Here is a 26422-nt window from a genome sequence, read left to right on the forward strand (position 1 = left end):
TTTGAAGAAGAACTTTTTAAATATAAAAGAGTTTTATTTTTATGTACTTGTGATTGGATTCAATTATTGGAATTGATAAAATTTTCATAATTGTCAGATATTTCTATTTATGTTATGTTCTTATTCTATAGAATATATTATGGTGATTTTTTTAACTCGTGCACAAACTGTTCACAAACATATATTTGACATTGTTTAAGATAAATAACATCCTGCTTTTGAAGACTTTTTTTTCCTCAAAGTTGTTAGATCAGGTGTTCTCCACCATTTATTAATCAGTGAATATTTTAGGATTTATTTACTACTTTATTCTGCACTTAACTTTTTGATTTCAAGAGAAATTTTGCCCCAAACTTATGATGGTTATATTTAATAACTTTTCAACTTAACAATGGTGTGAAAGCAATATACATTCAGCAGAAACTGTATTTCAAATTTTGAATTTTGATTCAGAATGCTTTATAACTTTTTTATAACATAGGCTTTGTGTTAGATAATTTTTCCCAACTTTAGGCTAATTCAAGTGTTCTGAGCATGTTTAAGTTAGACTAGGCTAAGCTGTGATGTTCAGTATGGTAGATGCATTAAATGCATTTTCAACTTAAGGATGTTTTCATCTTATGATGAGTCTATTAGGATGTAACCCCATCATAAGTCTAGGATCATCTGCATTCTAAATTCAGACATGTTCACCTTGTTCTTTTTTAAATAGGCAAGATATGATTCAAATTTAGAGAATACAATACAAATTTAGAGAGTACATTGGTGCAATTTCACATGCAAGATTTTTACGTGATAATTCAGAGCATGTTGGCAGTTTACTAAATATGACAATATAAATCTACGGAGTTCATGCCATATTCCTTATTTTCTCATATTTCTTTAAATGTATCTCATCCTTGAAAAACAAGATCCGTAATAAGCACCAGGAAAACATAAAAAATAGCAAGCAGTATTTCGTATAGATTTTTTTTTTAACCTCTATACAAGGCTCCTACCATCTTAGTTAATTTTTTACACTTACCTCAATTTTGGGCTGAACGCATATTGATAGATGAATGAACTCTGGCTTTATTAGAACCAGTAATGAAAATAATTCCAGCTATTTTTATTTTCATCCTTGTTAATGAATTTTTATTGAATGTTTTTGGTAAAACTTAATAATATTTAGTGTATAACTGATCTTAAACATACTCCATTACATTTGATACTCTTTAATCGTACCCTCAGCAATAAAAAAGTAAATCATGTATGGAGAGAAGTATGTAGAATTATAGAGCTGAGCTCTGTTTTTCTCATCTGTAACACTGGGTTAATAGTGCCTTTCTTATTTTCCTTGATTTGAGAAGTAGCAAATAAAATACATATAGAAATGATGTGAAAATTTTTAAAGGATATTAAATTATTTACCATTTCTGGAAAATTATTCGAAATCTGAAATAATTTGAATACCAGCTATGCAATGAATGCCCAGAAGAGCTTACTGATGTATTTATGTTTTTTCCATTTATAACTTTTAAGTTTTTTTAAAAAGCATTTTTTTTCAAAATAGAACACAATTGGCTTACAGAAAAAGATTATTTATTTTAAGTGTCATGCTCTACTGAGTGAGCTAGCCAGCACTAGATTATTTATTTTAGAAGGATCTGATACATCCTATATTGCACATATACCACACACACACACACAGACACACACACACACACACACACACACACACACACACTCTTAATTTCTTAATAAAATTGGTTGGCCAGATGGGGGAAGGAAGACAGAATGAAGGGAAGATGGCTTTTCTGTGTTTCCTCCACCAAACACATCAACTCTTGGCCATGCTGTCTCCTTTAGGACGTGGTTATATGCATGAGTAAATCAAGATATATGACTATCCAAAACTTTTTTTGACATCACAGTCTCAACACTGTGATGGGAATGTTGTTAGGACATTAAAATATGTTTCTGGGCTGCTTTGTTAGCCCAGCTACACTTTCTTGACCTGCAGTGTGGTAACTTGAATTCAATTTCACGGTCTTTCATTTCCTTGGCCAGCAGGGACTTTGAGTGGGGAGAGGCCAGCTGTGAAGCCCCTGTAGATGGCAGGGACGCCTCACACTACTCTACAGCAACCCTCTTGACTGATTAGGGCACTGCGATGACAACTTCCAGGGGAATTCCTATCCAGTTCCCTTGATGGCAGCAGAGATGAGAGGCTTTGAAAAGTGAGTTTCTGGGCCGAGCCCATGGTGCACTCAGGAGAGTGCCACGCTGGTAGCGCAGCGACGCTCCTGCCGCAGGTCCGGATCCTATATAGGAATGGCCGGTGCACTCACTGGCTGAGTACTGGTCACAAAAAAGACAAAAAATAAAATAAAATAAAATAAAATAAAAAATGGAAAAATGAGTTTCTGAAATAACATACATTGGAAGAAGCCAAATAACTCTCTGTCAGAGGCTCATGTTGCTGGAGTGGATTTGATATTAACAGGAATCATGGGATAACCATTTGTTTCAGCAGGTGTACCCATTTGGCTTTCATCTTGTCTTAGTCTGTTTTCTGCTGCTATAACAGAATACCATAAACTGGATAATTTATAAAGAGCAGTAGTTTATTTGGCTCATAGTTCTGGAAGTTGGTAAGTCCAAGGGCATTATGCTGGCATCTGGAGAGGGTCATCCCATGGCAAGGAGTATAAAAGGCACTCAAGACTGAGAGAAAAAGGGGGGTGAACTCCCACAATGACTAACTCACTTTCATGATAATGGCGTTAGTGAGTTCATGAGGGGTAAGCCCTTTGGACCTAATCACCTCTTAAGGGCCCCGCCTCTCAACACTATTAAAATGACAATTTAATTCCAACATGAGTTGTAGCGGGGACATGCAAACCATAGCACATCCCTTGCTAGTAAGTTTATATTTTTCGCTAATCCTGCCTGCATCGATACTGATATTATGTTAGTCTAGGACCTATTGCTGGCTGTCCATGTTTGAAGACTTGTTTTTCACCCTATGTAATGTATTATTTGACATAAGGAATGTTCTTAATAATGTGCTTGCATATTCTTGAAAAGTTAATAGAAAAATGATTTTTACCACCTTCTTTCAGTTTTTTAAAAACACTGAAGAGTCTTTTCAAATTAAATTTTCTTCCCTTTTCTCTCTCTTGTAACATCACAGTCTCTTGGGGTGGGCATCCCTCCAGCCCCCTTTTAGTTTTTTTTATTCTAGAAGCATCTTCTGCTGCTTTGTACTCTATGTAATCTACTAACCCAACAGAAGCACTGTTAAAACCTAATTTTTCCTAGGACTATTCCAGAAAGCGTTCAACACCCTCCTCCTCTTTTGCCACTTCAAAGACCTTCTCTTCCATATAATGCAAGAAGTTAGGGGAAAAAGAAAAAATTATTTGTCAGCTAATTCCTAATAATGATTAATTTGGTATAATCTTAGTGATGGTGGAGACACTCCAATTGTACTTTAAGAATTGACTTGCGGATTCTGACAGATTTCACTGGGCAGAAAAGCATTCCTTCAAAAAGCAAAGACATTTAGTAAGTATAATGAACGTACTTAAAGAAAGCCTTTGCTGCGTTACACTCTAAATACTAGTGGAAACCAGTGCTTAGCAAGAAATTCTTTCAGAGGGCTTGTTTGGATCGAAACATGTCAGCATTCTTAACCGACAGGTGTTAGGTATGGGTGTGGGTGATGAAATTCTGACTCGTTTGAAATAATTTCTGATAAAAATTCTTATATTTCGTATATTATTACACCTGAAGCCCTACAACATGGCATTTTAAAATTGGAATTTCAGAATGAAGCCTCTAGAACAACTGAAGTAGTTAGAAAATTTAATTTATGCTTCTGTAATGAAGGCCTACATAAAAGTATAATTTCTAAATAGCTCCCGATTTATAATATGATCAATTTAACCAGCGAAATTGTCAAACTTGTCCTCTCTCTAGCAGTCTCTAACAGTTAGTTCCTGTGTAACTTTGTCTGGAAACCAAAGATTAACTGAGGGCCACACAGTTAGCTAAAAAATTGTGTGAACACTTATCAACAAATGGTTTTATGTAACGAGCCAGATAACTGGCTTCTTTTTGAAATGTGAACTCTGATTAACATTGAAATCACATTCAAGCTCGCCTACCCCACCCCCACTAGGCAATAAATATCAGATTGGTGCTGAGCAGTGGCTATGTACTTTTGGGGTAAATTTTCTCTGGTTCACCAAAGTTCATACCCCTCATTTTTTTTTTTTTTAACTCATCAGTCTGTTTCACTCACTCACTTTATGTAAGTAGTCCCTCTAGTTGTTTGAATTTGCAACTCCTGGTGTAAATATTAACATAAACTCATATAATATGAGTTCTCTTTGGAGGGAAAAAGTTTGCCAATAAATAATTTTCACAGAATCATTTGGCCAGGCCGAATCATTATCAGAAAAATAAAGAGATTGAATAATGTCTTATTGGTTTAGAAATGTGTGTGTGTGTGTATCTCTATTTATATCCGTATAGCTGTTACATGTTGTATATGTTTGTGTGTGTACATTATTTATATATATTTCTGAAAAAAAGTATGACTGTAGATGCTGAGATGAAACATTCACCATTGTGGTGTATTTAATAAAATCTAGCCATATTTAGCCAAATGCCTTTTTATTTTTAAGACTCTAGTTGGATTCCATTTAAATAACAGAATAGCCATCATCTGCTCATTGGTTGCTTTCAAAATATCTGATATTTGGTCATATTCTCTCCACAGCTTACTCTAGTCTATATGTTGCACAGTGCCTGCAAATCTGAGGCTGTTTTTTATTTCACATACTCCTGTCTCCACAGCAATGTGCAGCAGACATTGATCTTTCCTAATGCAGTAATAAGCTAGAAGCATCTTTCAAACGTGGGCACTTCATTTGCTTTGTTATCAAGAACAAAAGGAAATGCATTTGGCCAGAGTCAGTGTGAGGGGACCACGAGACCTGTGCCAGAAAGCCCTCTGCCCCTCTGGCTGATTAACACCATCCGTTTGGCTCCATCCTCCGTGATTTAAGATATGAAGTATGTTGATGTTTCCTACTGCCAAGGCAGTTGTCAGACTCTGAATCTGGAGGTCAGTTCCATTTTTTTCATTCATAGAATCTTAGAACTGGAAGAGTGGTCCAGCTCATTTATCTGTGTTGAGGAAGGAGAGCTATAGAAATGTCTGAAGAAGAGAATGTTTACTTTATTTGTCAAATTCCCCAAGTGTAGGGACCCATGGTCTTTCTTGTTCAATATTCAATATCTTAATATAATTCTCATCAGTCAGTTCTTAATACCTAACTGAGGTTTTTCCCAGCAAATCAAATGCTCTTTTCTTTTGTATTGTCCCAGGATGAATGATGAAAAGTTAAAATTCTGAGGTTCTACCTTTCAGCCAATTTCTTTTTTTCCTGGTGCCTTATGCTCTTTTAGTGTCTTCAAGTTTTCTATACCTTTTTGAAGTTATAATAGATTAGCACATTAAAAAACAAAAACAAAAATGAAAAAATGCCAAACAGGAATTACTGAGAGAATTGACAAGGATTCATATCTTTTTGTATGTATGTTTCAGGTTTAGAAATACCAGAAGGAAAACAAACCAGTGAAAACCTGATTAGTACATGCTATAAAATGTATTGTAAATTTATTTATTTATTCACTTACTTAGTATTTCTGAGTGCCTCCTATGTGTCATGTGAGATATATATGCCACATGTGCAATGATGGTTAATATACAACTAAAATATACACCAAAATCATTTGGCTGTATTTTGATCCTTTGAAGTTGTTTTAATTATGTCATTTCTTATCACGCCCTCAACTCTCAAATTTTGTGGAATTAGGCTGAATACATGTAATAAATAAAATATCTTGAAGTTTGATTTTAGGCCAGGCTAAAATATAGAGGACGGTTGACAGGAAAGACAGAAAATTTGGTTTGGAAAACTACAGGGAGATTTTCACGGGAAAGTCTGCCTCCTCTGACATGAGGTAGTGACAGTTGGAGTCTTGGCTCCCTACATCTAGCCTTTGACTGGAAAAGTGTGGTTGGTTTTTCTTGGCACATGTTAGAATTTAAAGTGTCCACCTAGCATTAAGGGTCATTTTGAGTAGCTCAGCAGTTACCTGCCCAACTAACCTCTCATGTAACAATTACCCACAGGGAAGTCTGTCAGGAGATTCATGGCCTGGTACAAATCCAGGCTCTCCTCTGCCAACATCCAGTACGTTTGGTGTCTGCAAATATTATCGGTCCTTTCTATTTCCACGCACTCTTCCCTCATCTTAATTTAGGATTAAAAATACAGGCTATGGACTTCATCCTGCGACAACACTAGAGGCACAGTTTTCTCACTGGCCTCAATTGATATTTCAATTGATAATTTCCTCGACAGAAAATTTTGACTTGTTTAGACTTATACTCATATATAACTCTTCCCTGGATTTTTAACCTTATATATCAATTCTGCATGAATTCGAAATGGTTCCTTATAAAGACCCAGCTGCTCAGAGTAGTACAATAAAATACCATTGAACATTCGTGTTGAAAACCAGATGTAAACAAAAAAAAGCCTTTTTATATACATATTGTTTGCATGAATGCAAACTGGATTTATAGTCTTCTTGCTGAATCCAGGTAGAATAGAGATTCTGAAAATATTCAAGGGATTAAAGTATCGTAAATGGAAATTAATTGTACAGGAAACATTACTTATTTAGTGTATCTGTCATTGGTAGTCTTTTCATATTTGTCTTTATTTAATGTTAGTGAAGAGATTACTTATGCATACCTGCTTTCTTATTCTGCTACTCATGGTTCTTCTACCCCAGTTTTCTTATGAGGTCTTAAATTCCTCAACAGTCTAACTGTCAACTTTGGGAAAGGAAAACTGTATATCAACTGGCTTGAAAATGTGCCCTCAGAGGCTATGTGCTATTGTGGACAGCTCAGGGCTCACGGCAACTGGGAATGCACTCTGATTCTTTTGTGCTTTTCTTCTCAACTTTGAATTGCTACAAAGCTTTTGCCTTTCTCTCATAATCTCTCCTTCTTTTCTTTTCCTTTTCTTCACTAACTTCCATCACAGATATTTAACAGCACAATTTGTAGATGAACAGGGTCGGTGATGGTACATAGATTTGGTTGAGAAGGGGGTAGAAATCACTACTTTTTTTTAATATCAGGATCAACTTCTCTTTTATGTTTCTTCATTACTTCTTATTCTACTGAAGAATTATAGTGGAGTCATCAGACTCTACTATATTCCTCTTCATTGACTAAAATAAATTGACTTGTGGCTAGCAACCCAGCAACTTGAAACCAGCTTGTTTAATTTCATATTTAATTATTTTTGCAGGGCATTGAATTTTGAATAAATAATATTTGTGCTTCTGTTTCTACAGAGCGTCCCTATGGGGTGCTGGACACTGTTGCTACTATTATTATTGTGTTGAACTTACTGCTGCCAATGTCACATTTAATTGTGAATTAGTAGAATCGTTTTCCCTGATGTTGATGTACAATCACATTTCATGTCTTTACCCACTAATTCATAACTTTATTCACATAAGAAGGCAGTTTTGAAAAGGATAAAGGGAAGAGTCACCAGTATTAAATAGTAACAAGACAAAATATTGTATAGATAGGCATAAGCCTCAGTAATATCTTTTTAAATAGTTTATGAAATTTTTAACAGGCAAAAAGAAGGAAAAAAAGATTTTATTTTTTTCTTTAAAGACAGTCCTTATGTTTAGCAAATGCAGGTCAAGCATGCTGACTTGCAAGTGCTCTGTCTCTCTGACATCAAGCAAAGTAAAAAATAGTGCCTTTTGAATAGGAGATTTCCTTTAATCACATTGGGGAAGTGATAATGGTAGGTATTGCATGTTTAATGTAATGTTCTGGATCCCTCTTCTTCTTCTGTTTTTCTCCCCCCTTCACAGCCACCTCATCTTGAGCAGAAATAAAAGGTTCAAGGCTTGTCAGCATCAGTTTATAGATAGCTGTTTAAAAATAATGAGATATTGGGTATTGTAAGGCTCAGGGCAGTCTTGCCAGACTCATTTATTTCCATTCACCTTTTGTCAGAATTGCAGACAGAAGACATTCAATTAAAACTTGTCACCTGTTGCAGATGACCTAATTTGTGCTCATGTGTGTCATAGATTAGGGCTCCATGCTTCAGACGAAGCAACTTTACCTCTGGTAGAACAACATTTCCCCTTCTAAATATTTCGTTTATGGCTGTTTCCAATTTCTGTCATTTCAATCTTGACTCCAATCCAGATTATAAATTTAGCTCATGAGCATCAGAACCAGCTAAGAGCAGTCGATCAATCACACCTTGGAGGGAAACAAAAAAAAATAAAAAATAAAAAAGGAGGAACTTCTTTGGAGTTATGTCCTGTGCACACTAATCCACAAATGTATTTTGGATGCAACTTGAATCTGAAACAGAGGGAAGCCTTTGTAATTTCCTATGCAAACCTCACATGTTTAATAGTCCAGATAGCTATCAGGAGACCAAAACGAAAGACTTCCCCTTGCTAATTGTTAATTCATCTGTAGAGCAAGGAAGCTTTAATGTGAGTCATGGCTTTTATCTCTTTTAGTGACTGAGGACTTGGTTTAAAAAAAAAAAAAAAAAGCCCTGCCTAATGGATATGCATTTTCTTTCCCTGTGTGATTTTTCTTTTTTATATCAACAGACATTATAGTGCTTCCACATGCAACTAAGCAATTTCCAAAGTTTCTGAATTGTTGTCATGATATTTCAGCATAAGTAAATGTAATAATCATTGGCCAGGGGTGTCTAGGGGAAAATCGGCCATCTGGGCCTCCCTTCTGAACTGTAAAATTCAGCTGGAGTGTTGCTCAGCCTCTGCGGCCCTAGCAAACACACGCCTTGTCTAATTTGCAGGGGTATTTTAAGGAAGAGCCAAAAGACAAGGAAATTAATATCTCTGGGTCCCCGCCTCAGTAGAAAACAGAGAAACTGCGTCTTTTCATCACTTCTAGTTTGTAACAGTCTCATAGCTATAAGCTTTCTTTGGTGAAGTCAGCTCACAGAGTGATAGATGCAAAGCCACTAGCCCTTCAGTTGAGTAAGAGCACGCATTCTTTTCCTCCTGCTGGTTCATCATTCTGCCTGCTTTTACGTGTGCCCGAAGTCATACTGCAAGTATTGTTTAACCCAGTGATTGGTTTTTATCTGCCTGTGCTTCTGCTTTGGGAATAGATACCAAATGCTCTTTTCTACAAATAGACTTTGATGGCAGAGAAGCAGGATAAACGTAGTGCTTGAGAACATGGATTCTGCAGCCATTCTCTCCAACTCCCACTCCTGGCTCTGCTTCTTTCTAGTTCCAGTTTTCTCATCTGTGAAATGGGATAATAATAGCACTGTTAACGTATGTAAAGCAGTTAACCCATTGCATAGCATATAATAATCTCTCAATAATCAATGACTGCTAAAACTGGCTGCTATTTTGGCTTATTCCAAGACACTTCATGCACGGATTGATTCACTCAATTAATAATGAGGACATTGCATGGTAGGGAGAGGTAGGTTTGAGGAGTCAAAGTCTGTTGAAGCAGGAAGAAAGGGACTAAATCATGAAGCCATATTTCACAATATCACTGTCGATGTTGAGAAGGGGCAATATAATTAGAGGAAATATTTAGGGGTTTGTTTGTTTTATTGTCTCGTATGATCCTCAAGAATTTAATGTGGTTAGATTCTCCCTAGAGCATACATGTGAATATATAAATAATTTTCACTCATGCCCTTCCTGAGAAGCTTATACATACGCACAACTACTCTAGGTTAAACTGGTACGCTCTGTCAGGATATTGTCCTGAAGGAGAGCCCCATCAGAGCTGCCACTAAAATTCCCGCTGCTGCATCTAATACTGTCAGTTTGCCTTTGCTGCTTTTCCTGCAGTTCCTCAAAGGGATTTCCTCTATCCTCTGCTTATAAAGGTTCCCTCACAGGAATCTCAGGAGAATTCAAGGGCACCAATAGATACTTCTCTTCCTAAAGGGAAGGAGGGAGGTTTTCTTGGCAGCAAAGGGGATCGCAGCGTCAGGAGGACATCCAGTGCAGAAGAAAGTCCCCACCCTCTTTTCCTTATTACTTCAGAAGTTTCACTTTTTCAGTCTGCCCCCAATACTCAGTTACAATCCATGCTGGATGACATTGATTTAACACAACTGTTGATTAGCATTCATTAACTATCTTTTCAAAATTATTATTATTTCAATGTGACAAGTTGCATTTTTCTTAAGTATTCCAGGGGTCTCTTTTTTAGCAGACTTTTGTTTGGGGGCAGTATAATAAGTGTGTTATCTTTAAATTAAGAAAGCAGGCTAGGGTATCCTTGTGTAATTTTCCAAAGGAAAGATTTTTTATTATTCTATGAAATTCCTCTTTGTGCTATTAAAAATGTGAAAAATACTTTCAACTTTGGACTACATAATATTATAAAAATTTGCATTTGGACATAAAATGTAGGCTTAAAATTTGCTGACCTGGGAAGACCTTGTGCTGAACTGTTTTAATTCTACTGGTGTTTATTTGCCTCCCAGCATTTTTTTTCCTCCTTGCCCTACTCTTGTTTTCTCAATTTTGTAAATTTTGACAATGTATAAGATTTGTAATTCCCCTGTGGCAGTGTGTGCACATGCAGTGTTTGAAAGAAGCAGCAATGTGAAACATTCTGTTAGGTAGGTGATACCAACTATTAAAATCTCTCTCTCTTTTTTTTTTTTTAAGATAATGGCTGTCTCCACATGAATAGAAAATACAATTGCCTAATTAACTTCAAATCCTGTCAAACCTTGAACATTGTGGGTATCTTATTTCCTGGGAGAAATCTTATTTTTAAACTTTTTCAAAAGTGGTTTACAAGTGAAGTCAAAACAGAAATTGCTTGTGTTTAAGATGTGAAAGTGTGAAGACACAGGCTTTGTCGCCTTCAGTGGGAATATTCGGATTAGGCTGATGTTTGTTTATGACAAATCTGGAGTTCCCAGGTCTTGATCATAAATATTATTGTGTTTGTTTGTTTCTGCTAGAATGGTTAGTTTGAGCCTTTTGAATGTATTAGGTTAATTGGATAGTTATAAATTCCGTACATAACTTTGTATTGTGTAGTTACAGCTAAACTCAAGGAAAGCATCTTTTTTTTAAATACAATTTTGATTGGTTTCTATATCTCTTCTAAAATAATCAAACATCTAAATGATATTATTGGGGACAGGAATGAGCAATAAATAAAGAGATACCAGATAATTCTATAAATTACTTAGACATCAAATGATAACATTATTTGTCTTGTATCCTTTGAATTATCTTACCACTCAATCATATCTCAAAACTGTTTAACTGCAGAATTGAGGTGGGGTAGATGGTCAAAGTCTATGGAGATAAATGTTCAATAATTGATCATAATAAGAATATATTTCAAGAAAGTAATATAACAATATTTTAACAAAATGATGACAATGACAACCTCATTTTTATTTTGCATTTTAAAGTTTATAAAATATATTCGCTATGCATTTGTATGGTATCTGTGGTATAATATTATTGGATCATTATAGCAAAACATCAGGGAGGATATTCTGTTTGTATCCATCTTATAAATGGAAAAGCAAATAAGTTAAGGGACTCATCAAAATCTATAGAGCTAGTTATTGAAAGAGCCAGAAAAAGAACTGAATCAATCTGACTTGTAAACTATGCTTTATTTTTTTGACTGTTATACACATAATATTTAAGAATAAAGTGTTATGTTATTACTATTGGAAACATTAAAAATGGAAACTTCAGTTTTTACAAAATCATTATTACAAATAATGGATAAGGCTCATAGGGATTTATAGACTGATAACAATCCTTCATTTGGATATATGCAAGGCTAGAAATTTTAAGACAAAGAATACAAGAAATTTTCTATAAATTAGTTGTAGTGATGAACAGTTACATAAAAATATTCTTATTTGGTGATTTTCATTATATTTACCTTTCCCTCTGACGCCTCCTCAGTTTTTTTTCTTTTATGAATATGTAATTATTTTGTATCTCAACCTATTATTCGAATATATTTCTACCAATGAGAAATCATGGCTTAAACCTATTTTGGGGCAAGTGCAATAAAGGCAGATTCTTCATTCAATGTGTTTAATTTACAGTATTTTAATTTAAGCTTAAGTAGCATTACTTTTTGGTTAAATACTTCTGTCCTTTGTAATCGACCTTTTATCTCTATGATATTAGGTCCTAACAGGAAGCAGTCTACTTTCCAATTATGCAGAGTTTGTTTTCTATTGACTTTTCCTAAAATTATGAGAGGCACTTTTCATAATCCAGTGTTTGATTTCATATAATCCTACCTCATCTGTGACTTGATGTTTTAATCATATTGGTGTTTTCAATTTTCTAAATTTGTTTTTCTGGAAAAACATTTTTAAAAAATAGAATTATGTTTTAAAATATACAGATATCTTAATGATGTCTCTGCAGTATTGTATTGTAAGACCATTTAAATAATATTAAAATTTAAGTGCGTATAGTATGACCTGTATGAGTGAACCTATTTTCAAAGTTGCACAAATAAAGAGGCTGTGTCCACATGTTTAAAGACATTTTGGGCTGATTTACATTTTAGAGCTATGTCACTTATGTGAAGGGGTGTTTATATGATTGTCCTGGGCAAAAAAAAAAACTGGTTTTACTGGTTGGTATTTTTTCCCGCAATGTAACTGAATAAAATGAATAGTTTCAGCATGATGGAGAAGTAATTGCAGCTGTGTGTTAGTGTAGAAGTAGTTGTGGATTTTGGTTCAAACATTCCACCAAGTATGAATAAAGTCAGCTAAACCAATTAACAGTGCTGTAAAGATAATAATAATAATCCCACTAGAACATGCATAAAAAGCAGATTTTCCAGATTTTGAAAAGAAGTTAAAAACAGTAGAAATATTTTTACTTGGTTGGAAGTATTTGAAATGGTTACTGTTTGTCTGCTTTCGACAGAGAATGAAAATGTCGCGTGTATGTTATTATCCTTGCAAATATATTGACTACAAATTTTTCTGTTTGTTATCTGACGTTGGCAAGAACACTTTCCTGCATATTGAGTCTCTGTCACCTTTTACTATATAATAATATCATCTTTTTTTAAATGAGTATTAATATCGAACCATTTTTTTCTTCTGAGTATTACATAAGTAAAATTACAAATTATTAAAGAATGCTTTCTCCAACTGATCTTTGTTTTAGGAAATGAAGCATAAAATCAAGGCTTATGTAAAAAATTCTTGAATATTTAGAAACTGGATAGATATATGGGTTAGATGAATGAATAGGTGGATGAGATGGACGTTTGAACCTATGGATAGGATGGGTGCGTTAGCATACGGATAGGCCGTTATTGATCTGCCCACACACAGGAAGCAACGGAGAAAGGGGCATTTAGATTTGTGAGGAGCCTGGAGAAAGTAATATGAATATTTCTTGAAGTCAGTTTTCAAAGTTAAATGGGAAATGTATTATAATGGAAATTTTTTGACAATGCTTAAAGAATGTGTCTACAAATGCAATAACCCATAATAAAAAATTCTGTCAATAATGGTGTGTATTTTTTCTTCATGATGTGTAAGAACTCGTTTTCAGTGTTGCACTTTCTCCATAGACTTGGCCCAGCTGGCTAATCTGATCGGTGGCATTAATGTGAGAAGACTGTGTCTGAATTGTTTCTGGCCAGGACCTTGAAGTCATTCAGCCGTGGTCCTCTTCCATAGACCTTTTTGACGGACAAACACCAATGTCAGAAACTCACCAGCTCTGACGCTGTGTTGGAAAATGTGTAGTGTATTGTTCCATATATGAGGATATATTGCTAATGGTGAATACATTCCCTGAAAAGCACCAAAGGCAAATTTAGGAGTTCACAAACCCAATCAAGATATGTTCTGTAAGCTTTCTTGGTTCTAACAATTTTAGAGATATCCAAAAATGCTCCTTTCTTCTTTAGCTTTTGCCTGTTATTGTCTCTCTCTCCCTGTCTCTCTCTCTCTGCCTTCTCTTCATACCTCTAATAATATCAGATTAAATGTTCTCATTGGGATGGAACTGGATGATAAACATATGAGGATATAACTAGTGTCATATGCTTTGAATTTTCAAATATGATTTTGAATTTTAAAAACTCTTATGATGAGACAGGTTTGAATGTATATTCGATGACCAGTTAAAATGTGACCACCTTAAACTGGAAAAATATCTTGGAGAAAGTACTGAAGAGGAAGAGATTGAAAAAAAAAATACCATAATAAATGGGGAAAGAAGTGGAGATGTTAAACTTCAGTAAATATAGATGCAATAAAAAATAGAACATTAGAAATTAATGAACAAAGGAGTGGAACTCTGCTATAGACAGGAACAGTTTTAAAAGCAGCAATGAGGAAAGATAGCTTCTTCGTGACCTCCATACATGACAATTTTCAGTGAATACTTAAAAATGATTCCTAACTTTTTTGTTTTTTTGATATTTGCTTGTCAAATCTATTTAATTTTGCACTTCAAATTGTCTCCTGGTTTCATTTAAACTATACTTTTGATATTTCGATATGACAATTCAGACTATCTAGAACCAAGTGTTTGTAAGTTCCACTAAAAATAATCAACTCTTAAAGTAGTATTGTTAAGATGCTGTGAAACACAGTGTTTTCTTTTATCTCATAGACACTAATAATCCTTATCATTTGAGTAATAATATTTACCTAAAGGATTCACACAGAAATATATCAGCCTTTCCCAAACTGTTTCATATAACTCAGATAACCCACAACTCATATTCCATATGATATTAATAAATATTCCAAAAAACAGGGTCCTTGGTAAAATTAGTTTGCAAAACACTGCATGTGCTATTTATCTCCCTCTTAGAACTTTATGGAATTTATCTGAATACCAACAGCTTTGAGAGGCCTTTCAGTAAAATAATAATAATGGCGATGTTGTTAATCCAGATCTGTTTTCTAAACTGTTTGACATATGCCAGAATATGTACAAAGAATTATGTGTTTGACTTTACCGATGAATAATGTTACACTCTTGTATCAATTAAGGTGCAACATAATACCACAGAAAGAGTCTCTCCTTGCTCCTATTCCCAAGTAATTTACCTCTTTATTTGATAAAGATTTATATGGTCCTGTTCTAAGCTTTACAATTACAGACTGGAAACTAGATTATTAACAAGCTCTTCCCTACCACTTCTTCATATAAATGAAACTTAAAAAAAAATTTAATCCCTTTCTTTCCTTTCTGCTTTTTTAAAAATTAATTATTCACATCCATTGCTAGCAAAGCCTCTCTGAATCTTGACCCAAGTCATCACCATCTATTTTTGCCTACTTTTCAGCTTTACTCTTCAGCCCTCCCTGTTAGCATGCCCCTCCTTCAACATCCTCACCTTCTAAATTCTTTCTCTAGAAACTCTTCTTTTTACCATGTGTACAGCCCAAATCTGCTTTGTTTTTCCTCATGTATGACAAGAAATACAAATGTGTGCTGCAATGTAAATATCATTGCCCTTCTGAGATATATTGACATTTTAATATGCAGTAATCTTTGCATCTTGCAGGACTGAATATTGTGGTCCAATTCTAGCCCCCCAAATCCCCACGAGCACATAGATGCTCTTTATTTAATTCATCCCGCAGGTCTACACTGGGCCCTCTGGTCTGGCAGAGGACTGGATAGCTCATGGTCTACTGGTCTGGTCGGTCCTACACGTTGAGATTTCAGGAGTGACTGATGAAGAAGATACAAAATGCCAATGTCTTTAATTGGCGAAACTGCGCTATACCAAATAATGGCTTCTTTGTATTAATTCACATAGAAACCTGCCTTTTCTTTGATGTGCAAATAGTGACTTTGATGGCCTTGCAGAAAATGTCTTTTAGGTGTGTTATTTGATGGCAGATTTGGTTTCCAACCACTGGAAATTTTGATTTAGCTACTGCATTTTTTTTTTTTTTTTTTTTTTGCATTCCTCTAGTACCCCTGGACCACTCTGCATTCTGCTGTCTGTCTCCACAGTGCCCCTAGGGGATGCTGTCTATGTATTTGATTGGTCTCAAGATAGCTACCTAAACAGTAAGCCAATGCCTGTTTTTTGCCCACAGGGGTGCGTCTGGACAGAGTACGCGGAGGTCGGCAGAAGTACAAGCGCAGAATAGATGCAGAGAACAGCCCATACCTGAATCCTCAGCTGGTCCAGCCAGCCAAAAAGCCATGTAAGTACAGCAGATGTATCTGGCTTCCCAGAACACAAAATCCTCCCAGTTGGCTCTATGTACACCAGCTTTGGCATGCCCATCTCTACTGACTCAGAGGAGACATCTCTTTGTGGGAGAACAGTGGCTCTATTTCCAAGGATTGTCTGTGAGGAGCAACAGCAACTCAGCTAATTATCTAATTTTTCTTCTTTTAAAGATGTGTCTATGGTTTTCTCTCCTTTACTTTCTTTTAGGTAGTCATTTTGTGAAAGCATAAGAATATTAATGCATAGCTCATATAGTGTGAATTTTACATATACTAGTTATCTTTATTTGCCGAGGTACATAAAATGGATCATACTGTGATCATTAGTTCATTGGAGCTGTTAGTTTCAGATTTCACAAGAAAGTGATTTTTGTAGTTTTCACTAACTAAATGAGTTTGACTGCTCAACCTGCCAATGAAAATACATTAGAGGCCTCATTAATTTGGAGCTATAGAAGGTTAACACACTAGCTAGCAAGAGATTAAAACAAGAATGGGCCTTACTAATAACAAGCATAGGTTGGTGGTTTCGTCTCAGGTGCCCTTATGGGCATTATGAATGGTACATTGGTAAAACGCAAGCCCCATCCTCTTTGTCATTAACTTAAAAGAGCTGGAATATTGACTGAGGCAACAACTGTATCCCATTTTCTGAAAAATCAGTTAATAGCTGTAGTGCATTAGAGCTAGCATTTTAAAATGTTTATGCGTAGAGTTTATTCGAGGCATTGAGAAGGGCTTTGATGGAAAAAAACTCCCACATTTAGCTATCTTTGTCTAAGAAGACACAACCAGCACTCACTGGAGGAAGTTGCACCTACAGCAGTTCTAGAAAAGGCATGTGTAATTTTTGATCTGCTTTCTCAAGGGAGCAGAAAATGTCCACTCCTAATTCTGATTCTCCAGGAGGGGTCATTGCTGTGCATCCTACGTGTTAGCACATGAGAAGCTGTTAAATGAATAAAACAGAACCTGAACTGTAAATGAAAGGACGTTTTAGCTATGTCAAAGGAAAAATAACCAGTTTTACATAGAATTAAAGCTTAAGTGAACATATGGCATAGTTTCCTTTTGCCTTTCCAAAAAATCATTATGTTGATTATACCTTCAATTGTCCAATCTGGCATCTTCTCAGCCTGCCTAAGCTGTTTGGCATTCTGCAAATACAATCTAGGACTGCATTAAGTAGATTTTGCACATTATAATAAAAAACTTTCTGATAATACAATAAAATGCAATAAGCACTAATGCTTAATTTCATTAGAGGTTTCATTTTCCTGAATTCAATCACGTACAGCCTGCCCATTTCTCATTTATTGTATCTGAACATTGACTGAAACCATTGATAACTTCCTCTACTGAAAGAAAAATGAGTACCAGCCCATGTTGACTTACAAGTCAACATGATAGAGGAATATCTATGGTTTTCCGTGTAAACCTGAGAAATTGGGAAGTGGCTTGTCAAGTACCTTGAAGAAGATTACAGCTATTTCAGTGAGCTTCACATGTCCTTCACATGTCCAAGATAAAGAGGACTCCTAATAAATCATTACTCATTATCTAAAGTCCTCTGTGTTAATTTTCCTTAGTCCATGCAATTAGTATGTTTTTGTAACAAACATTTATAAAACTTAATTTTCAGATCCTTTCAGATAAGTGTCAAAAGACTGTCCATGGGCTTTGCTGAGAAAGAGTCTGGGGAGATTTCTGGACCCTGACTGACTGTGTACTACAAAGACCCAAGAATGAAAATTGGGTTCTATTGATTCTAATTAGGGAAACATTAAATAAGATTTACCTAGAAACAGTGCTGCTGGCTATTCCATTTTCTGAGCTTCAACCAAATTCCTCTGACCCCTCAAGTCAAGTATCCATTGATGGGTAAAACAGGTAGTATTTTCCCTGCATTAAAAGAAACCTAGAATCATGGATTTCCTTCAGTTATATTTTTGTGCCCTTTACTATTTATTGCATTTTCTTCTAATCCTGAGAATTCAGTATTTGCTGACAGGTTTTGTTGCATTGTCAGAGCAATGAAAGTTGAAACTTTTCCAAGCGTAACCAAAAATACCGGGTGTTGTTTCCGTAGCATATACAAAAAAACAAATGTCATTCTTTGCAGATCCAGCAAATTAAAAAAGAGTCTCCATTTAATTTTTCATTTTTTTTCTAGAAAATATGATATTTGGGAATATTTTCTCCCAAATCTGCATGTTCAATTTGATGATAATTGAATATTACTGCCAATGACTTATTATATGTTGACCATTTGAAATAAATATAATTCCTATGGCATCCATATTAATATATTTTTAAAATATGATATCAGAAAAAATGCTAATTATAGCTTGGGTGAGTCTCATTATTTCATGAAAACAGACTAATATTTAGGATAATATTTAATTTAAGGGGCTATATTTAATGCTAAGTTATGTGAAGTCTTTTCATTTTTATTTTAAAAAGTTAAAAACTCATAGTGAAAAGCAAATGGTCTGATAAACACAGTGGAAACTTTGGCTTTGCTCACAAAGATCCCATTGCATGCCCCGGTTTTCTAGAGTTAATAATACAGAGAATACTTAAACATGTAGGTTTATTCCAACCCATTTGTATCTCCTTACTTAGAAAAAAATATAAAGTCTAAAGCTGCATATAGAAATTGAAAATAGAGCCAACAAGAAAAATCATTCCCCTCACAAGGCTTTACAGCCCCTTCCATAAACTCTCACATGCCCCTAAGCAATAAAACACATTTGATGTGATGCTTTCCATTTGTCTCTAGTGTTTATTTTATGAAGGATTTTTAAAACATATATCACAAATTTCAGACAGGTAAATTTGAACCAGAGAATGAACTAAGGACAACAAATGAAAATAGAAGATTAAAGAATTAGACACTCAGAAGAGGAAATACTGTAACATTTAAGTAGTAGTATTTCTATGGAAACTAAGATAACTATATTTGGAAGGTTGGCTGGGTGTGTGGGGAGGGGGAGAAAGGAAAGAAATTCCTATTTAATACATCCCATGGAAATAGAGTTATATACTCAGTAATTCACCCAGGCCGAGGGCACTGACCTTTGCTCTTCTTTAAAGGAATTAAGACAATTAATGGCTTTCATGCCCATTATAGCTATGGGCATTAATAGTTCTTTGCCTCCCACATTGTACTGTATATTTCAGTGGTTTACTGTGGGTTTTTATTTTAAAGCTGTTGTATAGTATTTAATATGTTTCTTGTTGTATACTATTTAATCTGATTCTTTCTTTGAAAAGAATCAAAGAGCAAACCCAGAAAGCATCTAACTTCTCTGTCTGTTTGCTATAAAAATTTTCACTACAGGAAAGATGCTTCATTCCAGCAAAAGCAGGTAGAGCAAAGAAGAAGAAAAGAAATCATTCTATTACAACAGCAGTGGCTTATTACTTGCTTTCTGAACAGTGTTCAGGAAAAAAATATATATGTATGTATATGTATATATAAAATATATATATATGTATAGGAAGTTCACCCAGGCAGAGGGTCTGGGTATATATATAAAGCCATAAATGGAATAATTTGGGTTTGTTGTAGGCTACTTGAATTATTTTTAAAAATACAAAATACTTTAGGGCTTGTAAAAGAGGGGTGATACTACTGGTGATCTTGTAGTGCTCTGGTCTCATCCTGCAGATAACAAGATTGTCTCACATTTATTGGTGGCTGAACCAGAGAAGATCTATGCCATGCCTGACCCTACTGTCCCCGACAGTGACATCAAAGCCCTCACTACACTGTGTGATTTGGCTGATCGAGAGTTGGTGGTTATCATTGGATGGGCGAAGCATATTCCAGGTACATTTTCTAAAAAGAAAAAGTTGCAATTCATTCCCTAGGTCATGTATGCAGATTTGGGCAAATTTAAAATTTTCTCATTGGGAGATTTTTTAACCTTTACATTTATTTTTATCACACTTAATTCAGAGCTTTGCTGATTTTAATGGAATCATAAACCTTTATATATTGGTACCACCTTGAGCTCTTGTTATTTTTTCATATAGGAAGGTGTTATTGCCAATGTTTAATTAAAGAGAATATAACTTTTTAAAACATTTCTTCATCCCTTTTAAAATTCTGAGTTTTTTCCTAAGGAAATACTTCTACTTTCTCTTTTCACTTTAAAAAATGTTTTTTGTTTTTTTTTTTTTTCCAGCTGTAGTCTAATGTACCTTTTTTCTTTTGAAGATTCACTTGTTTTGTTGTTCTTGGTGGCTGGTTATATTGAATTGCTATTCATATTCACAAGCTTTGGTTTGGTTTGCAATTAGATATTTACTGTGAATTTATGAGTATATATAAATTATTAATATGAATGTTAAATTGACATGGTAAATTTTCTCATATGGCAATTTAAAGTTAGTATTTTAAGATATCTGTAACTTGTATTTCTTGACCCATTCTGTAATATCAATAAACATATACCTCATCACAAGTTTTGAGAATTTTAGTATTTTACTTGAATTTTTTTTTTTTTTTTGACCTTGATCATCAAATAGTTTATAAACAACTTTTTGAATGATGAGCTGGTACAGTTAACTTACTTCTGTCTCCTTAAACTAGTTTGTCTTTATGCTTTGAATGCTACAGTAATTTCTTTAATCAAATTGATGGAAGTCCCTTTCCCAGCCCACACTGAAACCAATTTATTGGTCATGATACGCCAGCTATGTTGCTAACAGTCGTAACGAACTGTCAGGCGATATCGCAGTGAAGCTAATTTGAAGTCATTAGGTGTGCAGCGTTCAGGCGACAATTTGTTACAGTGGTTAGGGACACAGCTGACATTTCTGAATGGCTTTGTTCAGTGCAGTTCTAGATGAAGCCAAGCAAATTGTAAACTAATTTAAACATCACTCTGTATTATACCAGCTACTTTGTCTTACACTGTTTGCTAATAAAGCACCCCAAATTAAGTCAAAACTAGTTAAATAGGTGAGCTTGAGTTTATTCTCTAGAAGATACCTACACACGGGTTACTACATCTAAAAGGAGAATGAGAATTTGATCATGTGGATAGTTGATATTGTATGTGGACTGTAATCACATCTATATGACTTTTAGAAAAGGAGAAAAAAAGAGTAAATTAAAACACGTTAAGACATTTGTTAACTTGGGCCGTGGAAACAGCCAGAATTTGCTTCAACAATATATGAAAACTTATTTGGAAAAAAAGTGTTATTGAAGGGTTTCAGTGCAAAAAGAAGCAAAACTAACATTTGTCGAAGTGTCCACACACACTTTTCTTAGGCAATCTATATATTATATCATTTATATTAATATATCATTATATATGTGTACATGTACACACATATAAACACACACACACATATTTTTTAAATGTCATTTTTTCTAACCCAGGATTTCTCAGGGATGACACTGTATCTTCAGATGTTGCCAAATGTCCTCAGGGAGGCTAAATCATACCAGCCTGCCCCTTCTCCCCCCAGCTGAGAACTATTGTCCTAACCCAGGAGTCAGGTATTATTATCCTCAATGCAAAGATAGGGAGAGATTTGAGGCAGAGTGAATAAATACTCTTGTGCAGATTCACAAATATGTCCAAAGCTTCCTGCAGTAAAATCAGGATAATTTAGTCCCCCAGTTGATTACTTTTTAAAGAACTATTTCAATATAATGAAGATGGTATTATTGTTATTGATAACAACAGCATGAAAGGCTACCTCATTCTGATTTCAAACCACCCATTTATTTCAGAGAACTCTCCTAAAGTTCTCCCTGAATTAAGGGATTTGTTAAGCCAATATTTTGATATCGTATAGACATGCCATAATAAAGATTAATAAAAGTCAGCAACTTTTTCTGAGACTTCCAGAAAGGAAATACAATGATAAATTTGTAGGTCCAGTTGTATATTTAAGTAGAGATGTCAGCTTACAAAGGAACTTATCACAGTAAAGGGTCTGTAGTGACTTTCGCAAAGAGGGTAACTTTAAATAACTATGAGTAACACCATTTCCAGCAGTGGAAACAATTACTGTATGATTATGTGTTCAGTCTTAAGCAGAGGCTTAGAATTGGTGGGGACTGACGTTATTCTCTCTCCATAGCAAATGCCAGAGGAGGTCACTGTGGAGTGATGATTCACAGCTCTGATTTTGTGATACCCTGAGGGTGTTTTAAATGATTGCAAGGAGTATCTTGGCTCTTCAGAAAGGGATTGGCAAAACAAGAGCTGGCTGAAATTCTTTTTAATTTTTTTACAGTAGGTTTGCCATGCAGCATTTTGAAGTAGGAGGAGAGGGTGCTCAGATATCAAAGCGTCCTGGCTTACCTTAGGTTCAGGGAAGATGGGCGTCAGAGGACCACATAGCCACTATGGGGAGTGTGGGATAGGCGGGAAAAGGCCAAGAGAATATAAAGATTAAGGTCACATTTCTGCCTTGATAAAAGCAAAATTGTGTTCTTGATGACATGAACCAGTCCTGATAACTGGGGTCACAGCTGGAATTAAAGACAAATCAGAATCGAAATTTTACCTATCCTAGTCTTAACTCCAAAACTCTCTGGTTTTGTAAAGCTTACATTAAAATTAAAGTAAAATCTCTTTTTGATACAGTAAAAGTCAAGCCTTTGTTATCTTTATGCAGTTCTCAGTTTTTGTAATCACACACACACACACACACACACACACACACACACACACACACACACACACACACACACACCCCTCTCCACTTAAATATTTTAAACTAAGTATAGCATCAGAGATAAGATCAGTAGCCTTTCCACACTGGTAAGAATGTACCTTTGTACACTTGCTATTGCTACATGAAAAAAATTAAGATTCCCACAAGAGAAAATATGGAAGGAAAATACATATGGAATTTTTTTTTTTATCAGCAAATAGAATTAGTTGACTTACATTAATAAATCATATAAATGGGAAAGTGTTGTTATGAAACATGACCATACTTTATCTATAGAGGAAAAAAGCTCACAAGGGCTTTAGAAAACGCTTGACTTTAGGTGGAGGAGCGTAAGGGCACGAGAACAGATGATGGTGCCCTAATAGCCCTTTTTAAGAATGACAGGGCCCCGCCATTAGCATCCTTTTATATCCTTGGAAATTGCTCATGCCTCGCTTTTCTGGTTCCTATCTGCCTGACTCTTTTTTATTTCTCTTTCAATTTCGTCCGCGCTCGGATAAGCGCATGCTAACACAATACGATTGAGCTGTAAAATGGCACGCTGTCGCCTCTAATCTCCTTTATGTAGATACGGACGGGCTGCACCCCCCACTCCATTCTCTGTCCATTGTTGGCCTTTTTCAGAATGGTCTGCCGAGGAATGGAGGCCCTGTCGAATATCAGAGCTAGGTTTCACAGGGTGTGATAAGACGATTATCAGCCCACCAGTCAGATCTATGATTGTTCTTTGTGGTTGATTAAAATAGTAGTATGCACTGTAACTTTGTTAGCAAAATGCTGAATGTGCTTAGTCAGATGGTGCTTAAAAAAGCATAACCCATATTAGCTGACCTATATAAGTGGCTTAAATATATTTATGGTTCTTGCCCAGACAGCTTACTTTAAAAGAGCAGACAGGTATTTGTACAATTAAGTGATTGAAAGTATTTTAGAAACATTTTTTCCATTTTCAATACGGCATGTTTTTGGGTAAGGCTCTTGATTTTTAACATGACAAATTGAATGATTATCTATTAAAGAAAGAGGGCTCTTCTTACGTTTTGGGGCATCTTAGTCACATTTTAAAAACAATGTCTATGGTCATGACATCAAACAGGAAAAAAAAAAACCCTATAATTTTTCTTCATACCAAATAGAGGCAGGAGATAGTAAGCTCAAAAAAAAAAAAAAAAGAAGAAAAGAAACCCACAATAGACAATAGTATGATAAAAAGTCTTTAAGTATATGTATTCATGTTTTTTCTAAAAACATCCAGTTAGAATGTATCAAAAATTGCTGATTGACTTGGCTTTTTATAGTTTGATCAGCAGAAGTATTAAAATTTTTCTAGCAATGACAGAAATCTGTAAAGAACATGGATAAAATGTTTCTACATTACATTAGAAGTTTTGGAAAAGAATACTCAAGAATGTTTGAATATTTATTGCCAATGATACTGTTTGAAGATATACTTATTATTCAAATGAATTTTATGTAGAGACCAATTTTTAAGGTTATATTATCCCCCAACCAAAGTTGTGGAAGTTTTATTTTTAAAATACCCATTTTTATTGGTAGGTAAAATACCCATCTTAAACTGATACCATGATTAAGTGATTAGGATATGTGCAAAAGCACCAAAAAAGTGGCAGAAATAATTACTGTAAGATGATGTTTCCATTTGTAATGCAAAATATGTTTCCATGTGTATGTGTGTGATTATGGTTTGATGAGCAGGAAACCAGCCATGTTTGACTAAGGGTGAGTTATACCATATGTAAGTAGCCCCTAATACTCTTTTGAATCTGTGTCATTGGCACATCATAGATGTTTATTGATTGCTTGATTAAAGGTATGCATAGCACAAAACTGTTAATTGGCTCCGAGGTTTCACGCTCCTCCTCATTCTGTAACTAAATTTACATGTGGTTGTAATTTCGACTTTGCTATGAGTGAATTAAAGCAGTTGTAGCCTCTTTTCTCAGGATTAAATTTTCTTTTGTGTATGTAACGTACTGATTTCAGAGCTGCGAAGTAGTTGAGTCTTTTAGTTAAGTGGAGAAAAGTTCAAATAAGACTAGTTAAACTGTAAAAAATATTTAGTTATAGTAATTTTTTATAAGTTACTTAATTGCTCTAACCATTAGTTATATTGTGAAAATCAAATGAGGAAAAAATATACATGCAAATTATATATGTATAATCAATTTGCAAATTATAAAGCATGATCTAAATGTGAAACATTTAGTGTTCATTTTTATTTCCAAGATACTGCACATAGTCTATTTTACTTTACTTAAAACCAAATGATCCAAAAATTTAGTATTTATAAAAGCTATTTTTTAAAATATTCACAAAAAACATCAATTTAATGGGGGCAGAGCTTATTTAAACAGGAGGATCATTGTGTGGATATTGTCGTCAGTTTGTCCTAAGAGGGCAGGACTGTTTGTCTGAGTAATCTAGCCCATTGTCCTTAGCCAAACCTAAAATAACTGAAAGTTTGTCAGTTTAGTAGAGTTTCTGAAGTCACAGCTGTGATATAGAAATAGGAACCAGGAAGGTGAGGAATATGTTGTGAAAAAAATAATCTGAAGTATCACCCAAGGACTCCTTCATTTTCTGCATCTACCCTTGCTGGAAATGAAAAAGCAAAATGACAGAGCAGTGGTGAGGTTTCCTAGCAGATGTCCAGTTTGAGAGGCAAGCCACAAAGATGCTCACAGAGACTTATCCCTGCCACTCTGTGCCATTGTTTGTGACCTGATGCAGCATTCTGCCATCATACTGAATTTCCTGTGCTTATGTGACCTCTATCCCAGCATTATTTCTGTTTGTTACCAGGTGTCCCCAAAATATATTTGCCCTCTGTACAGTCATGCCATTGAATACGTCTGATCAAAATAGAATCACAATTTTAAAGTACTGAATACAATTTAGATATTCAAGTGTCCGCTATGTAACCAACAGTATGCTCAGTACAGTGAGAAATTTAAAAGATGTATATGACAGGTACCTATCCTGAATCATGTATATGTGTCTGCATAAATATATATATGTGTGTGTGTGTGTGATATATTTGCGATAAATTCCTTGGTTTATAACTTTATTAATTCCAGACCTAAATTATTCAGCTTTATTCTTTTCCATGGGATTAAGCTTTAAATGTTAAAAAACGTAACATCTGTATAGTTCTTTATTGCTTATAAAGCACTTTCCCAAACTTTTATTTGATGTCCATAATGATACTGTACGTAGGTTTTATTATTAGCCTCACTTTCTAGATGAGCAATCTTGAGATTCAGGAACTTTGATTCACATTGTTGGTGATGTGACTTAAACCCATCGTATACTTAACTTAAATGATGTT

The 26422-nt window shown here is 34.9% G+C and overlaps 1 protein-coding gene across 18 annotated transcripts in view; it reads left to right on the forward strand.

The window, feature by feature from the left end:
• ESRRG (estrogen related receptor gamma) overlaps positions 1 to 26422 on the forward strand; it is a 546637-nt gene that overhangs the window by 467239 nt on the left and 52976 nt on the right. For all 18 annotated transcript variants that reach the window (XM_063113805.1, XM_063113797.1, XM_063113800.1 and 15 more), the window contains 2 exons: positions 16227 to 16337; positions 20039 to 20200. In XM_063113805.1, coding sequence (XP_062969875.1) covers positions 16227 to 16337; positions 20039 to 20200 — 273 coding nt within the window. The remainder of the gene's footprint in view (positions 1 to 16226; positions 16338 to 20038; positions 20201 to 26422) is intronic.

This window comes from Cynocephalus volans, chromosome 11 (genome assembly GCF_027409185.1).
Source record: "Cynocephalus volans isolate mCynVol1 chromosome 11, mCynVol1.pri, whole genome shotgun sequence".
Lineage (NCBI taxonomy): Eukaryota > Metazoa > Chordata > Mammalia > Dermoptera > Cynocephalidae > Cynocephalus > Cynocephalus volans.